This window comes from Globicephala melas, chromosome 8, assembly GCF_963455315.2.
Source record: "Globicephala melas chromosome 8, mGloMel1.2, whole genome shotgun sequence".
Classification (NCBI taxonomy): domain Eukaryota; kingdom Metazoa; phylum Chordata; class Mammalia; order Artiodactyla; family Delphinidae; genus Globicephala; species Globicephala melas.
In genome coordinates this window covers 10,775,751-10,798,235 of record NC_083321.1, presented here as the reverse complement: position 1 = coordinate 10,798,235, position 22,485 = coordinate 10,775,751, and the positions used below count along the sequence as shown (strand labels likewise).

At 39.1% G+C, this 22,485-nt stretch overlaps 1 protein-coding gene and 1 non-coding gene across 2 annotated transcripts; both read right to left on the bottom strand.

Annotated features, from left to right (window-relative positions):
- Positions 1-4,219: 4,219 nt before the first annotated feature.
- LOC115848573 (U6 spliceosomal RNA) lies at positions 4,220-4,325 on the bottom strand. Its single transcript, XR_004037748.1, has one exon. It is a non-coding gene; the product is annotated as a U6 spliceosomal RNA (small nuclear RNA).
- A 3,057-nt stretch (positions 4,326-7,382) lies between these two features.
- Positions 7,383-8,084, bottom strand: LOC115848550 (olfactory receptor 10V1). Its single transcript, XM_030849338.2, has one exon. The coding sequence runs from the start codon at positions 8,082-8,084 to the stop codon at positions 7,383-7,385; it is 702 nt and encodes a 233-aa protein (XP_030705198.1).
- Between the last annotated feature and the right edge of the window lie 14,401 nt (positions 8,085-22,485).

The following is a 22,485-nucleotide window of genomic DNA, read 5'->3' as shown; positions in this document are numbered from 1 at the left end:
CCTTTTCCCACAGTTAGGTCTCAAGATCTCATACTATATCTGATGTTGGATATGGGATGAGATCAGAAGAGAGGGGGAGGAACTCAGTGCCTGAACACTTCGTCTAATTTTTGACCTGCATCTCTTCTCTGAAATGGATGTATGCTCAAAAGACAGAGCCAAGAAGTCTCGTCATTATTATTCATCTCTTTTCTTGCTTCCTACCATTCCCCATTTCTCCATTCCTTCCTTTCTTTTATCTTCCCCCTATTCTTACCTGTAATAAATAAAAATATTCACAGTGTAAAAATATAAAGCAGTACATGGATTATGACCTAAAGGACAAAATAAATATTCATAATTAGTTGCTGATACAAATACATAATTGAATAAAATTAAAGGGGGAGAATAGACAAATCTCCCATACAGTAGAATTCCAAGTAGTAGATACTTCCCTCTCAATTTGGGGGAGAATAACTCCCTATTCCTTAAGTGTGAACTTAAGTGGCGACTTCCTTCCAAAAAATACAATTTGGAAAGGGAGAAAAAAGGGTAAGTTTACACTAGAGAACTTGACAAACACTACCTCTGTCAGGTGATCAAAGTCAACGTCAATAGTGAAGTCATGTTTTCAGTATGTACCCTTGACATGATGTGATGAGAATGATGCTTTACCTCCGTGTCTTTCTACCCCAAACTCATAACCCCTTGTCTAACTGTCAGACAAATTCAATTTGAAGGACACTCTACAAAATACCTGACCAGAACTTCTCAAAACTGTCAAGGTTATTAAAAACAAGGAAAGTCCAAGAAACTCACAGCCAAGAACCTAAAGAGACATGACAGCTGAATTCTATGTGGTATCCTGGATGGGATCCTTGAATGGAAAAAGGATATTATGTTAAAAATAAAGTAATCTGAATAAAGCAAGAACTTTAATTCATACGAATGTGTCAATATTGGTTAATTAGTTATGACAAATGTACTTTAGTCATGTTACCAATAGGGGAAACTGAGTACAGTGTGTACATACTCATTCTTATCTAAAATAGATATTCCTCAGTCATTTATTTCCTATTGTGTTACCATGTTGATTGCCTTTATGGCAATTATCACAGTCTATAATTATCTTTTCTGTTGTTTTAACACCAGCATTTAATTTATTAGCAAATTGACACAAAAATGTACAGTAGGCAAAGACTGTTGTCATTGCATCTTTCGTTTCCTTACTTCTCTATATACCAGGGGATCCTGGTTAAAATTTAGAGCCACTGCTTCCTCCCAGAACTCACAATGAAGCATCACTTATAGGCCTGTTTCTTTCTTTTTTTTTTTTTTTTGAAGTACGCGGGCCTCTCACTGTTGTGGTCTCGCCCGTTGCGGAGCACAGGCTCCGGTCGCGCAGGCTCAGCAGCCATGGCTCTCAGGCCCAGCCACTCCGCGGCATGTGGGATCTTCCTGGACCGGGGCGCGAACCCATGTCCCCTGCATCGGCAGGTGGACTCTCAACCACTGCGCCACCAGGGAAGCCCAGGCCTGTTTCTTAATAGCATCTTTTCTTTTTCTTTGTTTTTTTGAGCAGAGACAGGTTTATTGCAGGGCCAAGCAAGGAGAACAGGTGGCTTGTGCTCAAAAACCCAACTCCTTTTAATAGCATCTTATGCAATCCTTCACCTTAATTCAACTGAGCAACCCTTTACAGAGATTCCATCTTGAAATGTAATTATTTACTTTGTTTACTCTATGTCTCTCCCGTTAGTCTGTAAACTCAATAGAGCAAAGATCTTCTCTGTTCATTCACTGCTGCATTCCCAGTATGTTCCAGGTTGCCACACATAGTAGATACTCAGTAAATACCCACTGAATGAATGAAGGAAGGAATTATTGATTGTTGTAACCAAGACTCAGAGGATCATTGCAACTGGAGCAGAACTAACTCATTACATTACATTATAAATAGAATATACTTTATGCTTTCTCTAAAGAGAGGTAGTAGAGAAAGTGCCTTTGACCTGGGCTCTATTTCATCTTCCCTCCCTCCCTCTCTCTCACCTTTCTTTCTCTCTTTCTTTTCTTCTTCCCTCCCCCCCTTCCTTCATTACTTCCTTCCTTCCTTCCCTAGTTCCATTCTTTCAATAATAAAAACAATAATATCCCCAAGCATCCCGTGAAGTGTGAATAACATGATATTGCCTGGAGTTTCATCTTGGAAGATGTGTAAATAGGTTGGTAATGTACATTGCTAGGAAGTTACTTCTAGGAGACTCAGCCTTTCTCTATCGAAAGGTTGTCACTGAACCACAAGCACCTAGCTACTAAGGATAAAGAAAGTCTCTTTCTGTGCACAGCTGGGGGCTTTCCCCATCCTGGGATCACTGAAAGCAAGGATGACAAAAAGGCTGGGAATCTTGAAAAACAGACACAAAAGAAGAGTTGGATGTTAGACCCTGATCATAGTGCATCTTCCTACATGTTTAATAAAGAGTAGTGGTGGATAACTAAGAAAGACAGTATTTTATATAGTCTGTGTTAGTCTTTGGAGTATTTCTGTGCTTTGATTGGTGTGTTCAGTTTCTTCCGTTAGGTTATTTAACCTGTACTTCTCCAGATGATTTTTTTTTGAATGTCACCCATTCATTGTGGCAAATTTATGAGATATTTGAAGATATATTAGGCAGGGTCTCTGGAATCAATGAGGTCAGCATCTGATTTGGGAGGTAAAACACACAGGCCAGGAATGTTTCCCTAATAATGAAGTCCAATGTGAGACTGTCCCTTGAAAGTGATGTTATCATAGTTGAGAACAGAGGGATAATAAGAGTCAGGTAAGGCTTTATGGTGGAGGTGAGCTTGCCCTGAAAGAATGACTGTGAATTAATGATTAATGGCTTAATTTGGTGTTTTTGAAATCTCTAGACACCAGGCTAACAGAAATAGTTACGTTCTCCAAAGAGGTCAGAGTGTACATGAGCACTACGATGTTACAGATGCTGTGGTGGAGTTATACTCAAGGTACAGAGGGAGCATGGGGGAGAGTGTGGTCACTTGTTCTGGCATGGGAAGCGTGGTCAGGAAAGCCTTTTTAGATGACATGTTGCTGGGCTAAATAGCTCAATAAAAAATACATATCTTTACAAGATATCTAATAGGAAAGCATGGAGGTATATTGTTTAGGTTTTAACAATCCTCTGTATTTTAAACAGAAAAGATTGGATGTAGTGAGATGTGTGCTTACCAAATCATTGAAAGAGATGGAGAAGGTGGCTCTAGGCTGGGACTCTAGGAAAGACTTTATAGCACAGAACTGGACACCCAGAGGAAACATGACATTTATCTGAAAGAGTCTGGGTAATCAAGGAGTCCCCATTGATGGAATTTTTGGCTCCAGAACCACATCTCATCTGCTAGACTCCCAGCAGCAAAAGTGGAAGCCTCATGCTCAGGGCGCTTCTTCCTCCAGGTTACTCAGTTTTAATTCATGTCTTGAGGGATTGCATCTGAGTGGTGGAAATTAAATAACATCCTAAGTTGTTAGGAAGTCTAAATCCTTTTAGGTTCTGAAGTTTGTGAACACTCACCAGATGGTTGGAACAGATTATGTACAGGCCAAGTTGCCTCCACAAGTTGTACATCGACTGCAAAAGTCAAAGACCATCTAGTACCATACCCCTGGGTAGGTGGGCTGTCTAATTGGACTGGCAAAATACAGATCAGAAGATTGTCCCATACAAGTCAAACACATGGAGAATATTCAAGTTTGTAATTTATAATTAACACACACGCACATGCCTACACACAGCCTAGCTGGTTATCTGCTGTCCACATTGCTCTCGTGCACATTTCTTTTATTTTTAATTTTCTTTATTATAGAGATATAATTGACATATTATATTAGTTTCAGGTATAAGACATAATGATTCAATATTTGTATATATTGTAAAATGATCATCACAACAAGTCTAGTTAATATGTCACCACACATAGTTACAAATTTCTTTTTCTCATGATGAGAACTTTTAAGTTCTACTCTCTTAGTAACTTGTAAATGTAAAATTCAGTATTATTAACTATACTCACCATGCTTTACATTACATCCCTAGGACTTATTTATTTTTGGAACTGGAATTTTGTAGCTTTTGACCCCTCCCTTCACCCATTTTGCCTCCTCTCTCCCCGCCCCACCCACCTCTGACAACCACCCATGTGTTCTCTGTACCTATGAGTTTGCTTTTTTGTTTTTAAAAATATAGAACACTTCACAAATTTGCGTGGGATCCTTGCACAAGGCCCATGCTAACCTTTTCAGTATCATTCCAATGTTAGTATATGTGCTGCAAAAGGAGCGCTCATTTCTCTTTTTTCCTTTAGTTAAAAAAAATTGAGATATAGTTGATTTACAATATTATTTAAGTTTCAGGTGTACAACATTGAGTCACAATTTTTATAGATTATACTCTAGTTATTATAAGATATTGGCTATATTCCCTGTGCTGTACAATATATCCTTGTAGCTTATTTAATTTATACATAGTAGTCTGTACCTCCTAATCCCCTACTCCTATCTTGCCCCTGCTTCTTCCCTCTCCCCACTGGTAACCACTAGTTTGTTCTCTATATCTGTGAGTCTGTTTCTTTTTTGATATATTCACTAGTTTGTTTTATTTTTTATATTCCATGTGTAAGTGATAACATATAATATTTGTCTTTCTCTTTCTGACTTATTTTACTAGTGGGTTTCCAAACAATAAAATAGCTATCTCAATGCCAATCTCTAGTAAAATTCTGGAAGTGCATGATTGGGCAGATAACTTGTAAGCATTTGAAAAACCTGGTGATGACTAAGAGCCCATAGGAAGTTACTGAAGACAAATGCACCTCACTTTAAAAATAAGGCTTCTAAATGCTTCAGTTTATATAAGTGCTACAGTGTATTTTGATTGTATGGAAGGATTTGATACGCTTCCTATGATATCCTTCTTGGAGAGATGGTTTATTATAGAGTGGATGGCGAATTGGTTATTTTTTTGCTGCAAAAGAAACCACTCCAAACTTAAGGGCTTAAAATATCGATGATTTTATTTGCCCAGGTTTCTGTGGGTCAGCATTTTGGCCTAGCTCAACTGGGCAGTTCTTCTGCTGGTCTTACTGGGGTCACTAATGTGGCTGCAGTCATCTGGTGGATTGACTGGAATTGGTCTAGGGAGCCTCAACTTGACATCCAATTTGTGTTCTACAAGGTGTCATTCTAGGCCTGGTTTCTTCACATGTCAGTCTCAGGGCAGCAAGAGAGGACAGGCACCAAAGGGTAAGGGTAAAACCTCTGCCTGCAACAAAGCAAGTCACATATCCATGGGTGACAGGGGTCACCTAAAAACATGGATACAGGATGATGGGGTCAACAGGGAGTGGGGATCATAATGGTGACAGTGTACCACAGATGGTGTTAACTGAGCAGGTTTCTATCTAGTTGGACAACAGTTGTCACAGAGGAGGACTACCATAGATGCTGCATTCATCCTGTCCTATTTTAGATATTTGTTAATGACTTAGACAAAGGAAATGAATGCAATTTTGACCATGACACAAAATTATGATGAATAAAATAAATCCTGAAGATGACTTGTCAGTTTAGTCACTTGGCCAAAACTAATAAAAACACAATATATCAGTGTTAAATGAAAAGTCCTCCATGTATGTTAGTAAAATAAATTATGAGAAGGCAGCATTGAAAGACATATGAAAACTATATTTGATACCATATTTATGAGACTAAAAGGATCAAGATGAATTAATAGAAATATAGTTCACAGGTAAAAGTAGCAGTTCCCCAGAACAAAATATTCCCAGTGTATTTTATTTATTTCTGAAAATTCGTAGAAGAATATGGAGCTAGGGAAAATCTAGAAGGTGACTTGTGTGATGAGAGGGTTCAAATATAATCTCCTGGAAAATGGTACAAATGAACCGGTTTGCAGGGCAGAAATAGAGACACAGGTGCAGAGAACAAACGTATGGACACCAAGGGGGGGAAGTGGTGGGAGGGGTGGTGGTGGTGGGATGAATTGGGAGATTGGGACTGACATGTATACACTAACATGTATAAAATAGATAACTAATAAGAAACTACTGTATAAAAAAATAAAATAAAATTCAAAAATTAAAAAAAATGTAATATCCTGGAGGAAAAGTTGATGGAGTACTTGCTCTAGAGAAAAGAGGACTGAAGACTTATAGAAGATGCACAATCGATCCTAACACATGTGAAGAGCTGTCATGTAGAAGAGAGCTCTTAGGGAGGAAACACAGGATCAGTGGCAGGAAGTTGTTTGTAGATAGACTTTAGCTCAAGGTAAGGTACAGTACTTTAATAACTGGAGGTGTCCAGCGAGGAATGGAGTGTCTTACAAGTTAATGATCTCTCTCCTTGGAAGCTCAAGCAGAGTCTGGAACACTCTCTGAGATAGAAGAGATCCTCAAGGAATCCAATTCAATGACGCCCACTTTCTTCCTCTCCTATATTTTCACTTATTAAATTAAAGAACATTTCCTCCATTATTACTATGCTGTTTATTACTGGGGTGCTCTTTAAATGTTATGAACAGAATCATGAGTTTTCATTTTGGTTAACAAAACAGGAAATGTAAAAAAAATTCCTCCTTCCTTTGGCTAACGGCAAAGCCTCTTTTTTTTTTTTTTTTCCCATTCAGGGTCTGCTGGGCCAATATTTAGAACATAATGTTATGACCTTGGAAGGAACACATCTCTGCCACTTCAGAAATAAGGAAACTGAAGCCTAGAGAGATGGAGAAACGTGCACGAGGTAACGTATATTCTTACTGGCAGAGCGAGCTTAGAACAAGGGGAGTGTCATTGTGTGAAGACAGCTTAGTCTTTAGGTTTCCGAATACTTGTGTTCTCATCCTGGATATGTCTTTTGTTAGCTACTTTAGTTTTCTTTTCTAACAATGAAGACAATTATACTTATTATAGGCTGAGTGAGATAACCCACATAAAGTACCTAGGACGCAGTAGAGGTCCAATAAATAAGTGCTGAAGCTCCTCCATCCATGCCCAGGACATCATGTTACCCTATGTGATAAAGCTTTATTTCAATTAGTAGTATTCATTTCCTCCGGTGCATTCATTATTCTTCTAGAATACTATGTCTCAGTTTGTTGAGGACAGTCCTGGCTCATGTATATCATCCCAGCATAATTATTAACTGCATCCCATTTCATTCTCAGAAGTGTCCTGATTTAAATAAGTCATAGAACCATCCTACCTAAAACGTGCTTAGTGCCCTCCTTAGGGCATCTTTCAATTCCTTGTTCCTCATACTATAGATCAAGGGGTTTAAAATGGGAGTGAGAGAAGTGTAGACCACAGACACCACCGGGTCCATCTCAGGAGAGTAGCTGGAACTGGGGGACAAGTATATAAAGCTGGTGCAGCCATACTGCAGGAGGACCACTAAGATGTGAGAAGAGCAGGTTGGGGAAGGCTCGGTGGTGCCCTTCTGCTGACTGGATCTGTAAAATAGCTTCCACGATGAAGACGTAGGAGATGGAGGTTACTGAGAGGGCGATGCTTAGGACGATGAAGCTGATGATAGTTTGGTGAACGTGCGTGTCTGCACAAGGCAGGCGCACGACGGCAGGCATGTCACAGTAGAAGTGGTAGATTTCGCTGTTGTTGCAGAATGGGAGATGGAAGATTAAAATAGTCAGTGGTAGCGACAGCAGGAACCCCAGTACCAGGGATCCTACCATCAACTCCACACACAAGGGCCAGCTCATGATGAGGGTGTATCGTAGAGGGTAGCAGATTGCTATAAACCGGTCATAAGCCATGACTGCAAGCAGGACACGATCAACCCCACCCAAGAATACAAAGAAAAACATTTGGGGGCCACATCCAGTGATAGAAACAGGAGTTTTGCCCATTGAAAGAAGGTTTTCCAAGGCCAGTGGGGTGATGGAAGATGTATAGAAGATTTCCAGAACTGCCAAGTTAGCCAGGAAAAAGTACATGGGGGCGTGGAGAGAGTGGTTAATCTGGACAGTAACTGCAATGATGGCATTTCCACTGAGGCTGGTCAGGTACATCACCAGGAAAGCCACAGAAATCACCACCTGTACCTTTGGGTCAGCTGAGAATGGACGAAAGAAGAATAGTATCTTTGCAGTTTTTTGTATCAAACAGTTGTTTGATTGTATCAAACAGTTTTATTTATTTCTTCCATGGGTATGGCATTGGACCTACGAAAAGGAAAGATGACACAGTCTCTAGGTACCTCTCATTTAATACGATGCTTTCCCAACGTTTCCATTCATGGAAGTACTTTGGCAATTATGTGCACACTTTCATTTCAAAGCAGATCATGGAACATTATCATGTGTACATTTGCCACCTTTACCCTCAAGTACTGAAGACTGAGAAATCCTCAGTGGCGGGGATTTTGATGATCTTTGCTTTAATTCCAGTGCCTAGCATAGTACCTGATAGAGAAAGTTTTCCAAGAAGTATTTGCTGAATGAATAAAGTCAATTTAAAGTTCAAAGGTACAAAATAGGTAAAATAGGGCTTCCCTGGTGGCGCAGTGGTTGACAGTCCGCCTGCCGATGCAGGGGACGCGGGTTCGTGCCCCGGTCCGGGAAGATCCCACATGCCGCGGAGCGGCTGGGCCCGTGAGCCATGGCCGCTGAGCCTGCGCATCTGGAGCCTGTGCTCCGCGACGGGAGAGGCCACAACAGGGAGAGGCCCGCGTACCGCAAAAACAAACAAACAAAAACAAAGTAGATAAAATAGGGTATCAATTCATTATGGGAAACTTGAAATGTGAAATTTTAGGAATGTATAAATAGCTGTGTGTCGTAGTTTAAAGAAAATTGTGCTAGAGCTACACTGTGATATTGCATCACAAGCTCTGTAATTTAGCTCAAAACCTAGAGACTTTATTGCTTCATTTTGCTTCCTCTCCTTTATCCAATAAATACCAGTATTCATTTGTCCCTAAATACTGATAGTTGGTCCTTCAAAGTTTTCTCATATCAAAAAACAAACATTATATAATATTATTCATATGTGGAATCTAAAAAAAATAATAATACAAATGAACCTGTTTACAAAACAGAAACAGACTCACAGACTTAGAGAATGAACTTATGGTTACCGGGGGGGGAAGGGTGGGGAAGGAGGGATAAATTAGGAGTTTGGGATGGACATGTACACACTGCTATATTTAAAATAGATAACCAGCAAGGACCTACTGTATAGCACAGGGAACGCTGCTCAACATTCTGTAATAATCTAAATGGGAAAAGAATTTGAAAATGAATAGATACATGTATATGTATAACTGAATCACTTTGCTGTACACCTGAAACTAACACAACATTGTTAATCAACTATGCTTCAATATAAAATAAAAATTTTCAAAAGTTCTCATATCTGTTACTTTGGTCCCTTCCCACTGCCCTGTTAGTTCTATCCATTGTTACCTTACATTTGGATTCTTGTGATTACCTCCCATCTAATCTTCCATTTCCCTTCTTTTCTCTCTATAATACATCCTGTTCTCCATTATCATATTATTCATCTGCTTAAAATTTTTCAAGGCTTTCCTATGTATTAAATGACAGCTTTCTCACTCCTCTGCTGATTATTCCAGTGTCTCCTGGATCATACTTTTTTGTGTGTGTGTGTGGTACGTGGGGCTCTCACTGTTGCAGCCTCTCCCGTTGCGGAGCACAGGCTCCGGACGTGCAGGCCCAGCGGCCGTGGCTCACGGGCCCAGCCGCTCCGCGGCATGTGGGATCTTTCCGGACCGGGGCACGAACCCGTGTTCCCTGCATCGGCAGGCTGACTCTCAACCACTGTGCCACCAGGGAAGCCCTGGATCAGACTTTTCTAGGCTAATCCCACTATGGCCCTCAATTATCCCTGTTGTATACCGTATGGTCTACTCATTGGCTTCTTATCCATCATTCTCCTCTCTGCTTCATATAATTCTATTTTCCTTCTAGCTAGAAGTCTTCTCTCTGTTGTCGGATTCAAATCCTGCCCACTTTTAAAATTCTAGGTTATGTTCTTCTTTTGCAAAGTCTTCCTAGGCCACTCCAGTTTAAATCTCTCTCTCCTTTCTCTGAAATTCTATGTCACTCATCATGTTATGATTTTAGAGCTAACATACTGTCTTTACTGTATCTGTATGTTCTGTCCCAAATTATATTCTAGGTTCCTGGAGGACGAGGGCTCTGTCTTATGACAAATTATCATTTATTCCATGTTAAGTGTTAGGAAAGTGAAAGTACTTAAACGAGTTAGCTTACTTCATCCGTTAAACCACTTTAGTAGGCATGTACTATTATCATACCCATTCTACAGATGAAGACATGCAGGATTAAAAAAAAGTTAAAAAGTGCTTTGGGGCTTCCCTGGTGGCACAGTGGTTGAGAGTCCACCTGCTAATGCAGGGGACACGGGTTTGTGCACCGGTCTGGGAAGATCCCACGTGCTGCGGAGCGGCTGGGCCCGTGAGCCATGGCCGCTGAGACTGCACGTCCGGAGCCTGTGCTCCGCAACGGGAGAGGCCACAGCAGTGAGAGGCCCGTGTACCGCAAAAACAAACAAACAAAGAAAAAGGTGCTTTGAAGTCACGTAAGTTGGAAATGGGAGAGCTGGGATTTGAAAGTTTGTCTATAGAGCTTTTGTCCTTAATCTTTATTTATACTGCACTGCCTCCCCTATACTTTATATCTCCTAAGTGGTTTTGTTATTTGATTGGTTATAGTTCAGCCATAGGTAGAACTCTGGATGGTCAATTGGAAAAAGAGCACCTAAGATCAGAGATCAAAAATGTTTGATTACAGTATTTCCAGACAAGAGAAGCATAATTATAATTTAGACTGTGGTTCATCTAGTAAATACTGCCCTTGCCAATGCAACCAAAAAAATCTCCCTTCTTTCTCTCATAAGGAGCAGAGGGAAAGTGTTTGGTTAAAAACAATGGGGGCAAAAAAAAACAATGGGGGCTTCCCTGGTGGCACAGTGGTTAAGAATCCGCCTGCCAATGCAGAGGACACTGGTTCAAGCCTTGGTCCAGGATGATCCCACATGCCGAGAAGCAACTAAGCCCATGTGCCACAACTACTGAGCCTGCGCTCTAGAGCCCGAGAGCCACAACTACTGTAGCTGGTGCGCCTAGAGCCCCATGCTCCGTAACAAGAGAAGCCACCGCAGTGAGAAGCCCGTGCACCGCAACGAAGTGTAGCCCCCGCTCGCCGCAACTAGAGAAAGCCTGTGCGCAGCAACGAAGACCCAACACAGCCAAAAATAAATAAATGGATAAATTTATTTAAAAAGAAAGTTTCTCACTCATTGTGGTCTCTTCATTGTGACAAGATAAAGCTGTAAGTTATGTTTTACCTGGAAGCTATCTCAACTTTAGATTATATGAATTGCTTTTGTTATTGCAAAGAAGAAACTAACTAGACACATTTTTCAAAAGATGGTCTGGAACATATTTGTTTTAAATGATGCCAAAATATTGAACCAAATGTCGGGCCTCATGCAAACAAATAACTGAGTGCTTTGCTTACTTCATTCTTTATGTAAATCTGGAGGGTTACTGGGGTTATTGGGATCCATGTTGTGCTTCCTAGACTAGAATGTATAGAGTCTAGAATCTAGAAGGTACAGAGCTGTGTCTAGAACAAAGTGAAGTCCTAGCACCAACATAGCACAGCTTTTTAAAAAAGTCAATTTTAATGTGAAAATTTTTGGATATAAAAAAATAAAAACGTGGAGATAGTATGCATAGAAAAAAGATTTGCATGAATTTTGGAAGATAAAAGCATAAGATTTCCGAGAGATTTCTTGGTGGCTGAGCACCAAGACCTTAGGAATGTAAATTGTCTCTCGTGCTAATTAGATTACCTAAGTAGAAACGATCTAAAAGTACTGATTTAGACCCTAGATTGGCTATTACTCAGTGGAAAATATAATTCCCCAAACTTCCCAAATATAAAACCTTGACTTGGAACACCTCCTCCTTTATTATCCCAAAGAACACAACTAAAGTAGTAGTCAACACTTTCTAAGATAGATATGCCTAGAGAAAACTCCCAGGGGATAACTAGTCTTTGGAAAGATTGTTTATCATCTCTTGAGACTGTTTACAATCATGTGACCAAGAACAAAGCTTCATGAGTTCTTCATCCTTCACGTAAACCCTGTACAAGTTGACTAGTGGCCATAAAAGATCACACAGACCCACAGAATCGGAGCTCTGCCAGGTTATATGATCCATCTCTTCCAAAGAGATTGCCTGACTTCTTCAAGGTTGCCCCAGTTGGTCATTTTTTAATTCATCATTTAAATATACAAGGTACTGTAGAGGATGCAAAGATGATTGAGATGCCGTCTACTTCGTGGAGTCAGAGGGACAAGACTGTCAGCCAGATTTTCCCTTATTCTTGTTCTGTTTGCAACACCTTCCATCCTCTCTTGTCAGTTTCTCTCGATTTAAATTGTAGACAACATTTAATAACAAGGGGAAAAAAGTAGTGAAAAGGTGATCTTTTACCTAAGTCAGTAAACTGTCTCTTTGATTATACAACCAGATTTTAGGAGAATGCATTCATTAAAAAGAGCATACGAATTTGGGGGAGATGATGATTCCAAGCAAGATGGTAGAAGGTAGGCTATGTTGGAATTGAATGATGTGTATTAGGATCCCAGCTTTGCTACTTATTAATTTTGTGATCTTGCTAGCTCGTTTGCTCTAAGACCCCATTTGCTCAGAATAACACCTCACTACTTTACAAGACTGTCATGATGCGCAAATGAAACACTGTCCATACAAGAACCTACAGGAATGTCTGGCACATATTAACTGTTCAGTAAAGTACACTGATTCATTGATTCCTTCATGATCTATCCTGAGACTGAAAAAGATTTACATGGCTGCGTAGACAGAATGCCTGGCCGGTCTATCTAACATTTTCTGGGAGAAATTTTGTATTACATCTGGTTCCACTACTAGTTTCCTGTGTCACCTTATATTGCAGAATCCCTCTTTAAGTAGAATGAAGGATGAGCACTGTTTCATCTACTTATAAATGAGTTGTTACAGTTAAAAGGTAGTTTATATAAAATGTCCTGACTTTAGGTTTATCTACATGGCCTAATTGAAATTTATGTTATACCTGTTAGCACAAATTTGGACTCACCTGAAGAGGAAAATGAAATCTTAACTTGGGAGTTTTGACTGTGGGATAAACAGGGAAGGGAGAATAATATTCCAACTATCATTCGGGGACAAAAGCCCTGCTTGGAGCACAGATATTTGTTTCTCCTGAAGTTACTCATAGCAGCTGGAAGATTCCCACATCAGGTGGATATATTTATTTTTACAAGACATCTTTGAATAACATTTTCTATATGTTCATATAAATGAATTTTATATGTGAATTTATGAATTCATAAATATCCATAAAATTAATTCATAAAATAAAATACGAATTTTACATATGTTGGTAAATCTGAAGAAAATTATGTCTGAAGAGAGTATTTTTACTTTCTGGAAGAGACTCTAAGAGTATTTTCTGGCAGCAGCATCTGGAAAGAAGAGCCAAAGTCGTGTCCCTTTACAATTTTTTTTTAAATTTATTTTACTTCATTTTTATTTTTTCCTTTTTTTTTTAAATTGAAGTATAGTTGATTTACCATGCTGTGCCAATCTCTGCTGTACAGCAGAGTGACTCAGTTATACACACACACATATATATACAGTCTTTTAAAATATTCTTTTCCATTATGGCTTATCCCAGGAGATTGGATATCGTTCCCTGTGCTACACAGTAGGACCTTGTTTTTTATCCATTCTATATATAATAGTTTGCATCTGCTAATTCCAGACTCCCAGTTCATCCCTCCCCCCATCTCCCTTGGCAACCACAAGTCTGATCTCTATGTCTGCGAGTCTGTTTCTGTTTCATAAATATGTTCATTTAGATTCCACATATAAGTGATATCATATGGTATTTAAATGGCATTATTTTGTTCTTTTTAATGGCTGAGTAGTGTTCCATTGTATATATGTACCACATCTTTTTCATCCATTCATCTATTGATGGACACTTAGGTTGTTTCCATGTCTTGGCTATTGTGAATAGTGCTGCTATGAACATGGGGGTGCATGTATCTTTTTGAATTATAGTTTTGTCCAAGTATATGCCCAGGAGTGGGGTTGCTGGATCATTCCCTTTACTGTTAATAGGTTGAGTCATATAGAATTTGCTTCTGAAAGTCAATAATGGTAGCATATAGGCAATCCCACATAATACTTTTCAGCATAACACTTTTACAAGCATAGTTTGAGTATATCAAATGACATATTCAGACACTCAACACAAAGTTATTATTCTCCTACTGCATAATAATAGGTAACATTTATTGGGTACTGTGCACCATGCTAATCATTTTACAGGCATCCTTTCACTTAAGGGGTCCTTCAGTCCTATGCAACATGTACCTTTATTGTCTGTATTTTTTTCAGATGAAGAAACTCAGGCTTAAAGGTTTAACCAACTTGCCCAGCTAGTAAATGGCAAAGTAACACAATTCCTAGGTCAGTCAGAAGCAAGTCTAAGCTTCTATCACAAAAATAAATTGTATCTCACTGAACAATGCACTACGTGTAAGGCTGACTGATAGGTGTCCTAGAGAGACAAATCCTTTCATTCTAATTGTCCTTTATCTACAAGCTATTTCACTGTAAAGTGACACACCACCAGCCTTTCTCAGATCCTTACAAAGTCCGTGCTCAGTGCCCTGATCTGTAATCTCTCTCTCTTTCCTTTTTGCTCCTTCTTTTCGTCCTCTCTCACCAACTACTCATTTAATCAATATTTATTCTAATAAATCTTAAAAAAAAATTTATTAAGACCGTCCTCTATGTAAGGCATAGCTCTAGTTTCCAGGAGAAGAGGGAAAAGTGTAGAGAACGAGAGGGGGTGTCAATACACAAAGAGGCCAAAACTGAATGAGAGATAAAGTAATAAAAAGAATACAAGTCAAATTCAGCTAAGGGCTGTTGTAAAAGGACAACGTGTTAGGAAAGTGCAGGCGTATCTCTTTTCCAAAAATGGTTTTTGAAAAGTTGCATGTAATTAGAATTATTTTTTAATGCATACGGGGGATTTTTTTTTTTTTAACAGGAGAAAATCAAATTTAATTTTGTATGTACTGGAGCATATGGGGGATTCTTAATGAGAAGAAAGCTTCTAGCCATTCCTTTTATAACAGAAGTAGATATTCTCTAATTCTTCAGCTTCTATTGACATTTAGGATGACAGATATATTTTTAAACTGGAGAAACCTTGAAAGTACTGACATTATATTTCAAGGCCAGTTAGTTTCGGACTCAGTCTGATCTAGAGCATGATCCCTTGACTATTTTGGACAGAGACTCCTTCTTGCCATCAATCATTTTGAAGAACATGGATTTCACAGTATGCTTTCTTGAATTCTCCTTAAACTGTCTAGTATAGGACACTGGTTCTGAGTCAAAACTGAACTTTGACTCTTTCTAGGAAAAGCTCCACTCCATACTTAGCTTCTGTTCCTTGGCCAATGCCCACAGCAAGCCTTGTCCTGGTTACACGCTAGGGATTTTCCTAATCTTCTAAAATCTGGAGTCTGGAAGGAGATTCTTACCTTTTAATGTACTCATGTGGACTGCAAGCCATTGCAGACTTACATGGGTCCCTTGCTAAATGCTGAGGACCCCAGTGGTCTGTCCTCAGAAGATCTGCGGGCTGGCATGCTTACCACTTCTAGATTCACGTATCTCACTGATTCAGGGCACTGTGTTAAAGCTCTTCTCAAACTAGATCTGATTCCTTATCTGATCAATTCTGGGACCGAGAGTATGGTCTATCCTGCTGCTTCTTTGTATATGGTAACATCCGGCTATACTTATATCTCTGTAGCCTGGAACTTACCTTTGAAGTTTCCTTGATATTTGGATTTGAAATAATCATCAAATAATGACATTCATAATAACTAAGCTGGCTAAAGTGACACTCTTGGTCCCCTGAGATGACTCAGGAAGGTCTGCTTGGGAAGCATAAAACAACAAGATTAAATTCAGTGTTCCTATATTCCGTTATTCCATTTGGTACAGCTTCCCTAAGGATTATTTTTTAGTCACTTGTTGATGAACTCAGTGATGAGGTCAGTTGAGGAAAAGAAAAATTACTATTTTCACTTGATTTACCTTGAAATAACATTCAAAAAAGAAAATTTCCACATGCGGCATTATTCATTGTTTTTTTGTTCTTTTCCATATTCTGCAATATCTCCTTTTCTCTTTGCTTCTGGGAAATTGATTCCTCTTGACTTTACTCTCATATCTCTGATATTCCTTCTTAGTCTACTTTGCTGGCTTCTATACTTGCCCTAACTCCCACTCAGGCTGGATCTTGGCCCCAGACCCTCTTTTCTATTTACATTTTTTTGGTAGGTAACCCAGTTCAGTTGTTTGTCTTTAAATACAAAAACAGGCTGATAACTCTCAGATATGTTATTTGCAGCCTAACTTTGTCCCTGAACTCCAGACTAGTATATCCACTGTCTAGCTGACATCACTATTTGGATCCTAGTAAGTATCTCACATTTAACATATCAAAGCCGGAACTTTTCACCCACCATCTCCTTGGGTGTTCTGTATTGAACCATTCAAATCCTGACGGTGGTCTCTCAATTTACTTGACATTTGGGACTTTCTTGGTGGTGCAGTGGTTAAAAATCTGCCTGCCAATGCAGGGACACAGGTTTGATCCCTGCTTGGGGAAGATCCCATATGCTGCGGAGCAACTAATCCCGTGAGCCACAACTACTGAAGCCCGCGTGCCCTAGAGCCCGTGCTCTGCAACAAGAGAAGCCGTTGCAATGAGAAGCCTGTGCACCACAACAAAGAGTAGCCCCTGCTCGCCACAACAACGAAGACCCAATGCAGCCAAAAAAAAATTTTACTTGACATTGATGAAACTAATGCTTCATTCAATTTCATGTAAAGCACCTGAAGAGATGGTTTTCTTTCAGTGTCCCTTGGAGAAATGGGGACCATCTAGAGCTTCTTTTTTTATTTAAAAAAAAAAATTTTTTTAAAGGTTTTTCATGAAATCATAGAACTAGAAGGGATTTTAGAGATCATGTAGTGGGTGACCATATGTTGGATATCCATATCTCAAAGGGCCTTCAAGGTTATTAATGGAGTTTTCAAGGTAATTTTAATATTTAAAAAGCCCTAGCATATGTCATACATTTTCTTGGGATACATCTATACATGTATCTTTTTTTTTTTTTTTTGTGGTACACGGGCCTCTCACTGTTGTGGCCTCTCCCATTGCAGAGCACAGGCTCCAGACGTGCAGCCTCAGTGGCCATGGCTCACAGGCCCAGCCGCTCCGCGGCATGTGGGATCCTCCCAGACCGGGGCACGAACCCGTGTCCCCTGCATCGGCAGGCGGACTCTCAACCACTGTGCCACCGGGGAAGCCCTATACATGTATCATTATTATTACTACTACTCTTTGTTTGTTTAAAAGATAGAGTTAGGCAGATAGTAATTTTCAAAACTTGGGGTTTGGAGGTAATACATAAGAATGGTTAAAAGAGTAGGTCTAATTCAGACAGACTCGGACGCAAACCTTGGCTCAGCCACTGACTATATGTGTGCCCTTGGGTACATTAATCACATGGTCGAAGCCTTGGTGACCTTATCTGTAAAGTGGCAATGAGAGTGATGTTCCCCTCTCATAGAGAAGTTGTGGAGATTGAATGAGATAATGCATGTGCAGTATTCATTATGTTACATAGCACGTTATTAGCTTTAAAAGGATTATTGCGGGGTTTATGGAGAAAACACTGTAAAATTCACACGGTGCAGAGAATGTTAAGAGCTACCAATTATTCAACCTTCCTTCCAATACACAGACTTATGCTCAATATTTTATTTTTCAGCTTTGTTGAGGTATAATTGACAAATAAAATTTGTACGTATTTAAGGTGTACAATGTGACATTTTGTTATACATTGTGAAATGATTACTACGATCAAGCTAACTAGTATAACTTTCATCTCATATAGTTGTTTCTTTGTATGTGTTGAGAACACAATATCTACTCGCTTGGAAAATTTCAAGTATACAATGCATTATTGTTCAATTTAGTCATCACGTTGTACATTAGGTCTCTGGAATTTATTCATCTTATAATTGAAAGCTTATACCCTTTGGCCAGCATCTCCCTATTCCCCCTACTCCCTGACCCTTGGTAGCCACACTTCTACTCTCTGTTTCTATGAGTTCAACTTTTTTTTTAGTTTCCACATATAAGTGATATCACCACTTATTTTTCTGTCTAGCTTATTTCACTTGGCATAATCTCCTCCAGCTTCATGCTTGCTGTCGCCAATGGCAGGATTTCATTCTTTATTAGGCTGACTAATGTATATATGTTCCATCGGTCAATGTGTCTGTTTTTGTGCCAGTACCATACTATTTTAATTTCTACACCTTTGTATTCTAATTAAAAATCAGGACGTGTAGGGGCTTCCCTGGTGGCGCAGTGGTTGAGAATCTGCCTGCTAATGCAGGGGACACGGGTTCGAGCCCTGGTCTGGGAGGATGCCACATGCCGTGGAGCAACTAGGCCCGTGAGCCACAACTACTGAGCCTGCGCGTCTGGAGCCTGTGCTCCGCAACAAGAGAGGCCGCGATAGTGAGAGGCCCGCGCCACGCAGTGAAGACTGGCCCCCGCTTGCCACAACTAGAGAAAGCGCTCGCACAGAAACGAAGACCCAACACAGCAAAAATAAATAAATAAATTACTAAACTCCTACCCCCGCCATCTTCTTTAAAAAAAAAAAAAAATCAGGAAGTGTGATATCTCCAGCTTTGTTCTTACTGTTCAAGATGGCTTTTGCTCTGGGATCTTTTCTGGTTCCTTCCATTTGAGTTCTAGGATTATTTTTTCTACTTCTGTGAAAAATGCCATTGGAATCTTGATAGGAATTGCATGCATCTATAGATAAGTTTGAGCAGCACAGACATCTTGAAAATATTAATTCTTCCAATTCATGAACATGGGTTATCATTTCATTTATTTGTGTCATAGTTAATTTCTTTCATCAACGTTTTATAGTTTTCAGTGTATGGGTCTTTTACCTCCTCATTAAGGTGTTTTTTTTTTTTTTTTCCTCATTAAGGTTTTCACCCCTACTTCTGCATTCTTTTCTTAGTGGAGGCCTTTTAATGCACTGAATTCATACACTATCTTATTGAATGACTGTAGAACAGTTAGATATTTTTGTTCCCTATATGTTGTGTGATCTGCTTCTTTCTTTTAGATACAGAAACAATACTACTAGAAATAGCTTTATATGAATACCCTTTTCATCCCTTTGACTTCTTTAGAATTAATTCCCAGCAGTAGGAATATTAAGTGTCTAATTTTTTTTTAAAGATTCCCAACTAGGAGATGATGTACTGTCTCCTCTAGACAGAATATAGCAAATCATTATTCTTCCCCAAATCCATATATACAAAGCTGAAACCTGCAAAGGAGACAACTATGAGGACATGTTCATGGCAAGCCAACACGGAGTAGTGGTTAAGTGTGTACAGTCTGCAGTATTTGGCCAGGGTTGGAGTCTGTGCTTTGGTTTTTCTCATCTGTAAAATAAGGACCATAATGGCTCCTACCTCATAAGTTTATTTTGAGGTGCAAATGAGTTAATTGGCATAAAGTGCTTGGAATAGTCCCTGACACCCAATAAGTGTCAGTCGTTATTATCTGCAATGCAGTGGACGTTAAGGGGCACTCAATACCCGTTAGCTGGCATTTTAGTTTTATTTTGTTTTACAGTTTTCCCTGCTGTGACTCAGGATACTAGGCTTTGTCAAGTTGGCTTCATTATTTTAAAAAATTGAGTTGCATTTACTATATGCAAATTATGTGTGAGTATGTGTGTTAAGGCAAACGAAATATAGAAGCTGCCGTCAAAGATGCTAATAGTGTATTGTGCAGCCAGGGAGACAGGCATACACACAAATAACTCAAGAGTGAACAGGGTAGAGCGAAAGGAATGTGTTGACCATGTACCAAGTGTGAAAGAGCCAGTTTCAAGCTTCCAAATCAGCACTTTCCTTTGAAGTGCTTGGTGCTTCTGGCCATGATGGCTTTGGTTCAGATGTTTCCATAGAACAGCTGATGCACAGGGATTGTTCTGCAGTAGGCATTCCGGGAAAGCAGCCTGGCTAGAAAAATAAACTTCCTTCAGTTCCATTCCAGGGGTGATTGATGATAAGTTACCTGAATGAAGGATGAAATGTGCATTCATGGAATGACACTTTTCTTATTGAAAATACAGTGACCAGTTGTGGTTAGACAAACTTTTTTCTTAATTTCTGTATAAATTGTTTACTTTGCTTTAAAAATTTGCAAAAGATTGTACTCCACAGTTTGAGGACGACACTGCTTGTTTCTCCTTTTGTCATGTTATAAGTTTGCAATTAATTTAAATGATAAGAGCACTGATGTTTATTAAAGAATATTAGAAAATATAGAACAGGAAAAACACTTTTCAGGCTCATTACTCAGAGTGCATTCTTTCTACAGTGAGGTGATCTCATTTTTAAAATCTCATTTTCTGTTTAGTATTATATCACAGATATCTTCAGGTTATTACATTGTCTTTAGAAATATAACTTTAAACCATTGCATAGTATTTCATCAACTGAATCTAACATTCCGTATTAAGTTGTCTTCATTATTCCCTATTAAAATTATGCTATGATTTTTACCTTGTATATAAAGGTTTTTGTTGTTGCCATTGTCATTCTAATTTCAGATTAATTTCTAATTTTAGACTCCCGAAGTGTGATAACTAAACTCAAATGCTAATTTTTTATTTGGCAAATTTCAAATCTACACAAATTAAGAGGATAGTACTATGAATACTTAGGTATGCATTACTCACCTTGGAAAACTGTCAATATTTTGACAAAACATGAGCATTTAAAAATAATATTATTTTCCTAAAGTGTTGAACCTCTCACCTCTCCACCAGCGAGCTTGGTAATGCTCATTTGTCCACAACGTTGCCAGCACTGGGGATCATCGTTAACAACTAAACCAAAAGAAAACACAATGGTAAAACTTGGTTCACTTGTTACACCAAAAAAACAATGGTGGTTGAACGTTCTAATTTGCATATGTTTTTGGCCCTGCCCCTCTATTTTAGCAGGAAAGTGTTTTTGGCATGGCCCAGACTCTCTGAGAATCCCCCTGAAAAGATCAATGCAAAGACCCTTCTGTAGGCTGCTACCTTCGGCTGTTTGAATATCATTGAAAAGGTAATCCATAAACACAAGAAAGTATGTTTGCATATGTGCAAGTCTACCTTGCAGGAAATTAAAAGAAAGTTTAAGAGTCGTGCATAAGGACTGAGCGATTTAGAACAAAGGTGTGGTGGGTGAGATGGGACAGTGGATTTTGGTCATTGAGGGATTTCCTGAAGTTATACCCCAGGTAAGTTATGCTAGTTTCACTTATAAAATTATTTTGTGATAATTGTATGTGATATCACAAGAATAAGAGATTCCTTTATTATTTTTTCTTCAGTTTTATCGAGGTATAATTGACTAATAAATTTGAGGTTCCTTTGCTTTTTAAGTTTAGGGTCAGAGTAGAGTAATATGATTTTAAAAGTGTTTAAGAGAGGTTAATCTAAAAGTATGATAAGTTGGGTTGGTGGGCAGTGAGCTAGACATGAGGGGATGAAAGCCTTATTTAGGGTGGACACCGTAATAATGCAAATGAAGGCAGATATGAGAAAGAAGGTAAAACAAGAGTAGGGTTAGTATTTGGTAAAACAAAACAGAACAAAATTGGATTGTTCAAAGTTTAAGAAAAAAAACAAAAACAAAAAATACGATACCAAAATTGCGAGTTTGGGAATGGGGAGGATAGCAGTGTGAGCTGTTTAACTTATCTGGGCTTCTGGTTTCCACCTTTGATAAAACAGGTAAAGGAAAGACCTGTGTTGCCAGCCTTTTAGGGTTGATATGAGAATCATATGCTCTTTGTACAAATATGTACTTTTACGGTGTCCTGGGGGGTGATTGGACAATCATAGTAATGAAGAGGCATGAGAATGTTCAGGAAGGTTTGCTTTAAAAAAAAAAAAAAGAACGGAGATCAAGGAAAAAATGCAATTGGAAGGAAACCCTGTTGAGAACCGTTCTATTGCATGGCTGGCATGGGGCATGGCACTCTCAGACACCACCTCTCCGAGGTGTGTGTCACACCCTTCCCATGTTTAAAAGGAGAACGCTGATGTCCATAACTTCTCCAACGTCACACAGCTAGTAGATTAAGCAGTGCAGGAGGCAAGATCACCTTAACTGAACTCTAAAAGAAGCAATGAAAGTAAGGA

Bases quoted from the DNA above. Each gene is read 5' to 3' on its own strand.
- LOC115848550 (XM_030849338.2), bottom strand. From the start codon at position 8,084: ATGTACCTGACCAGCCTCAGTGGAAATGCCATCATTGCAGTTACTGTC.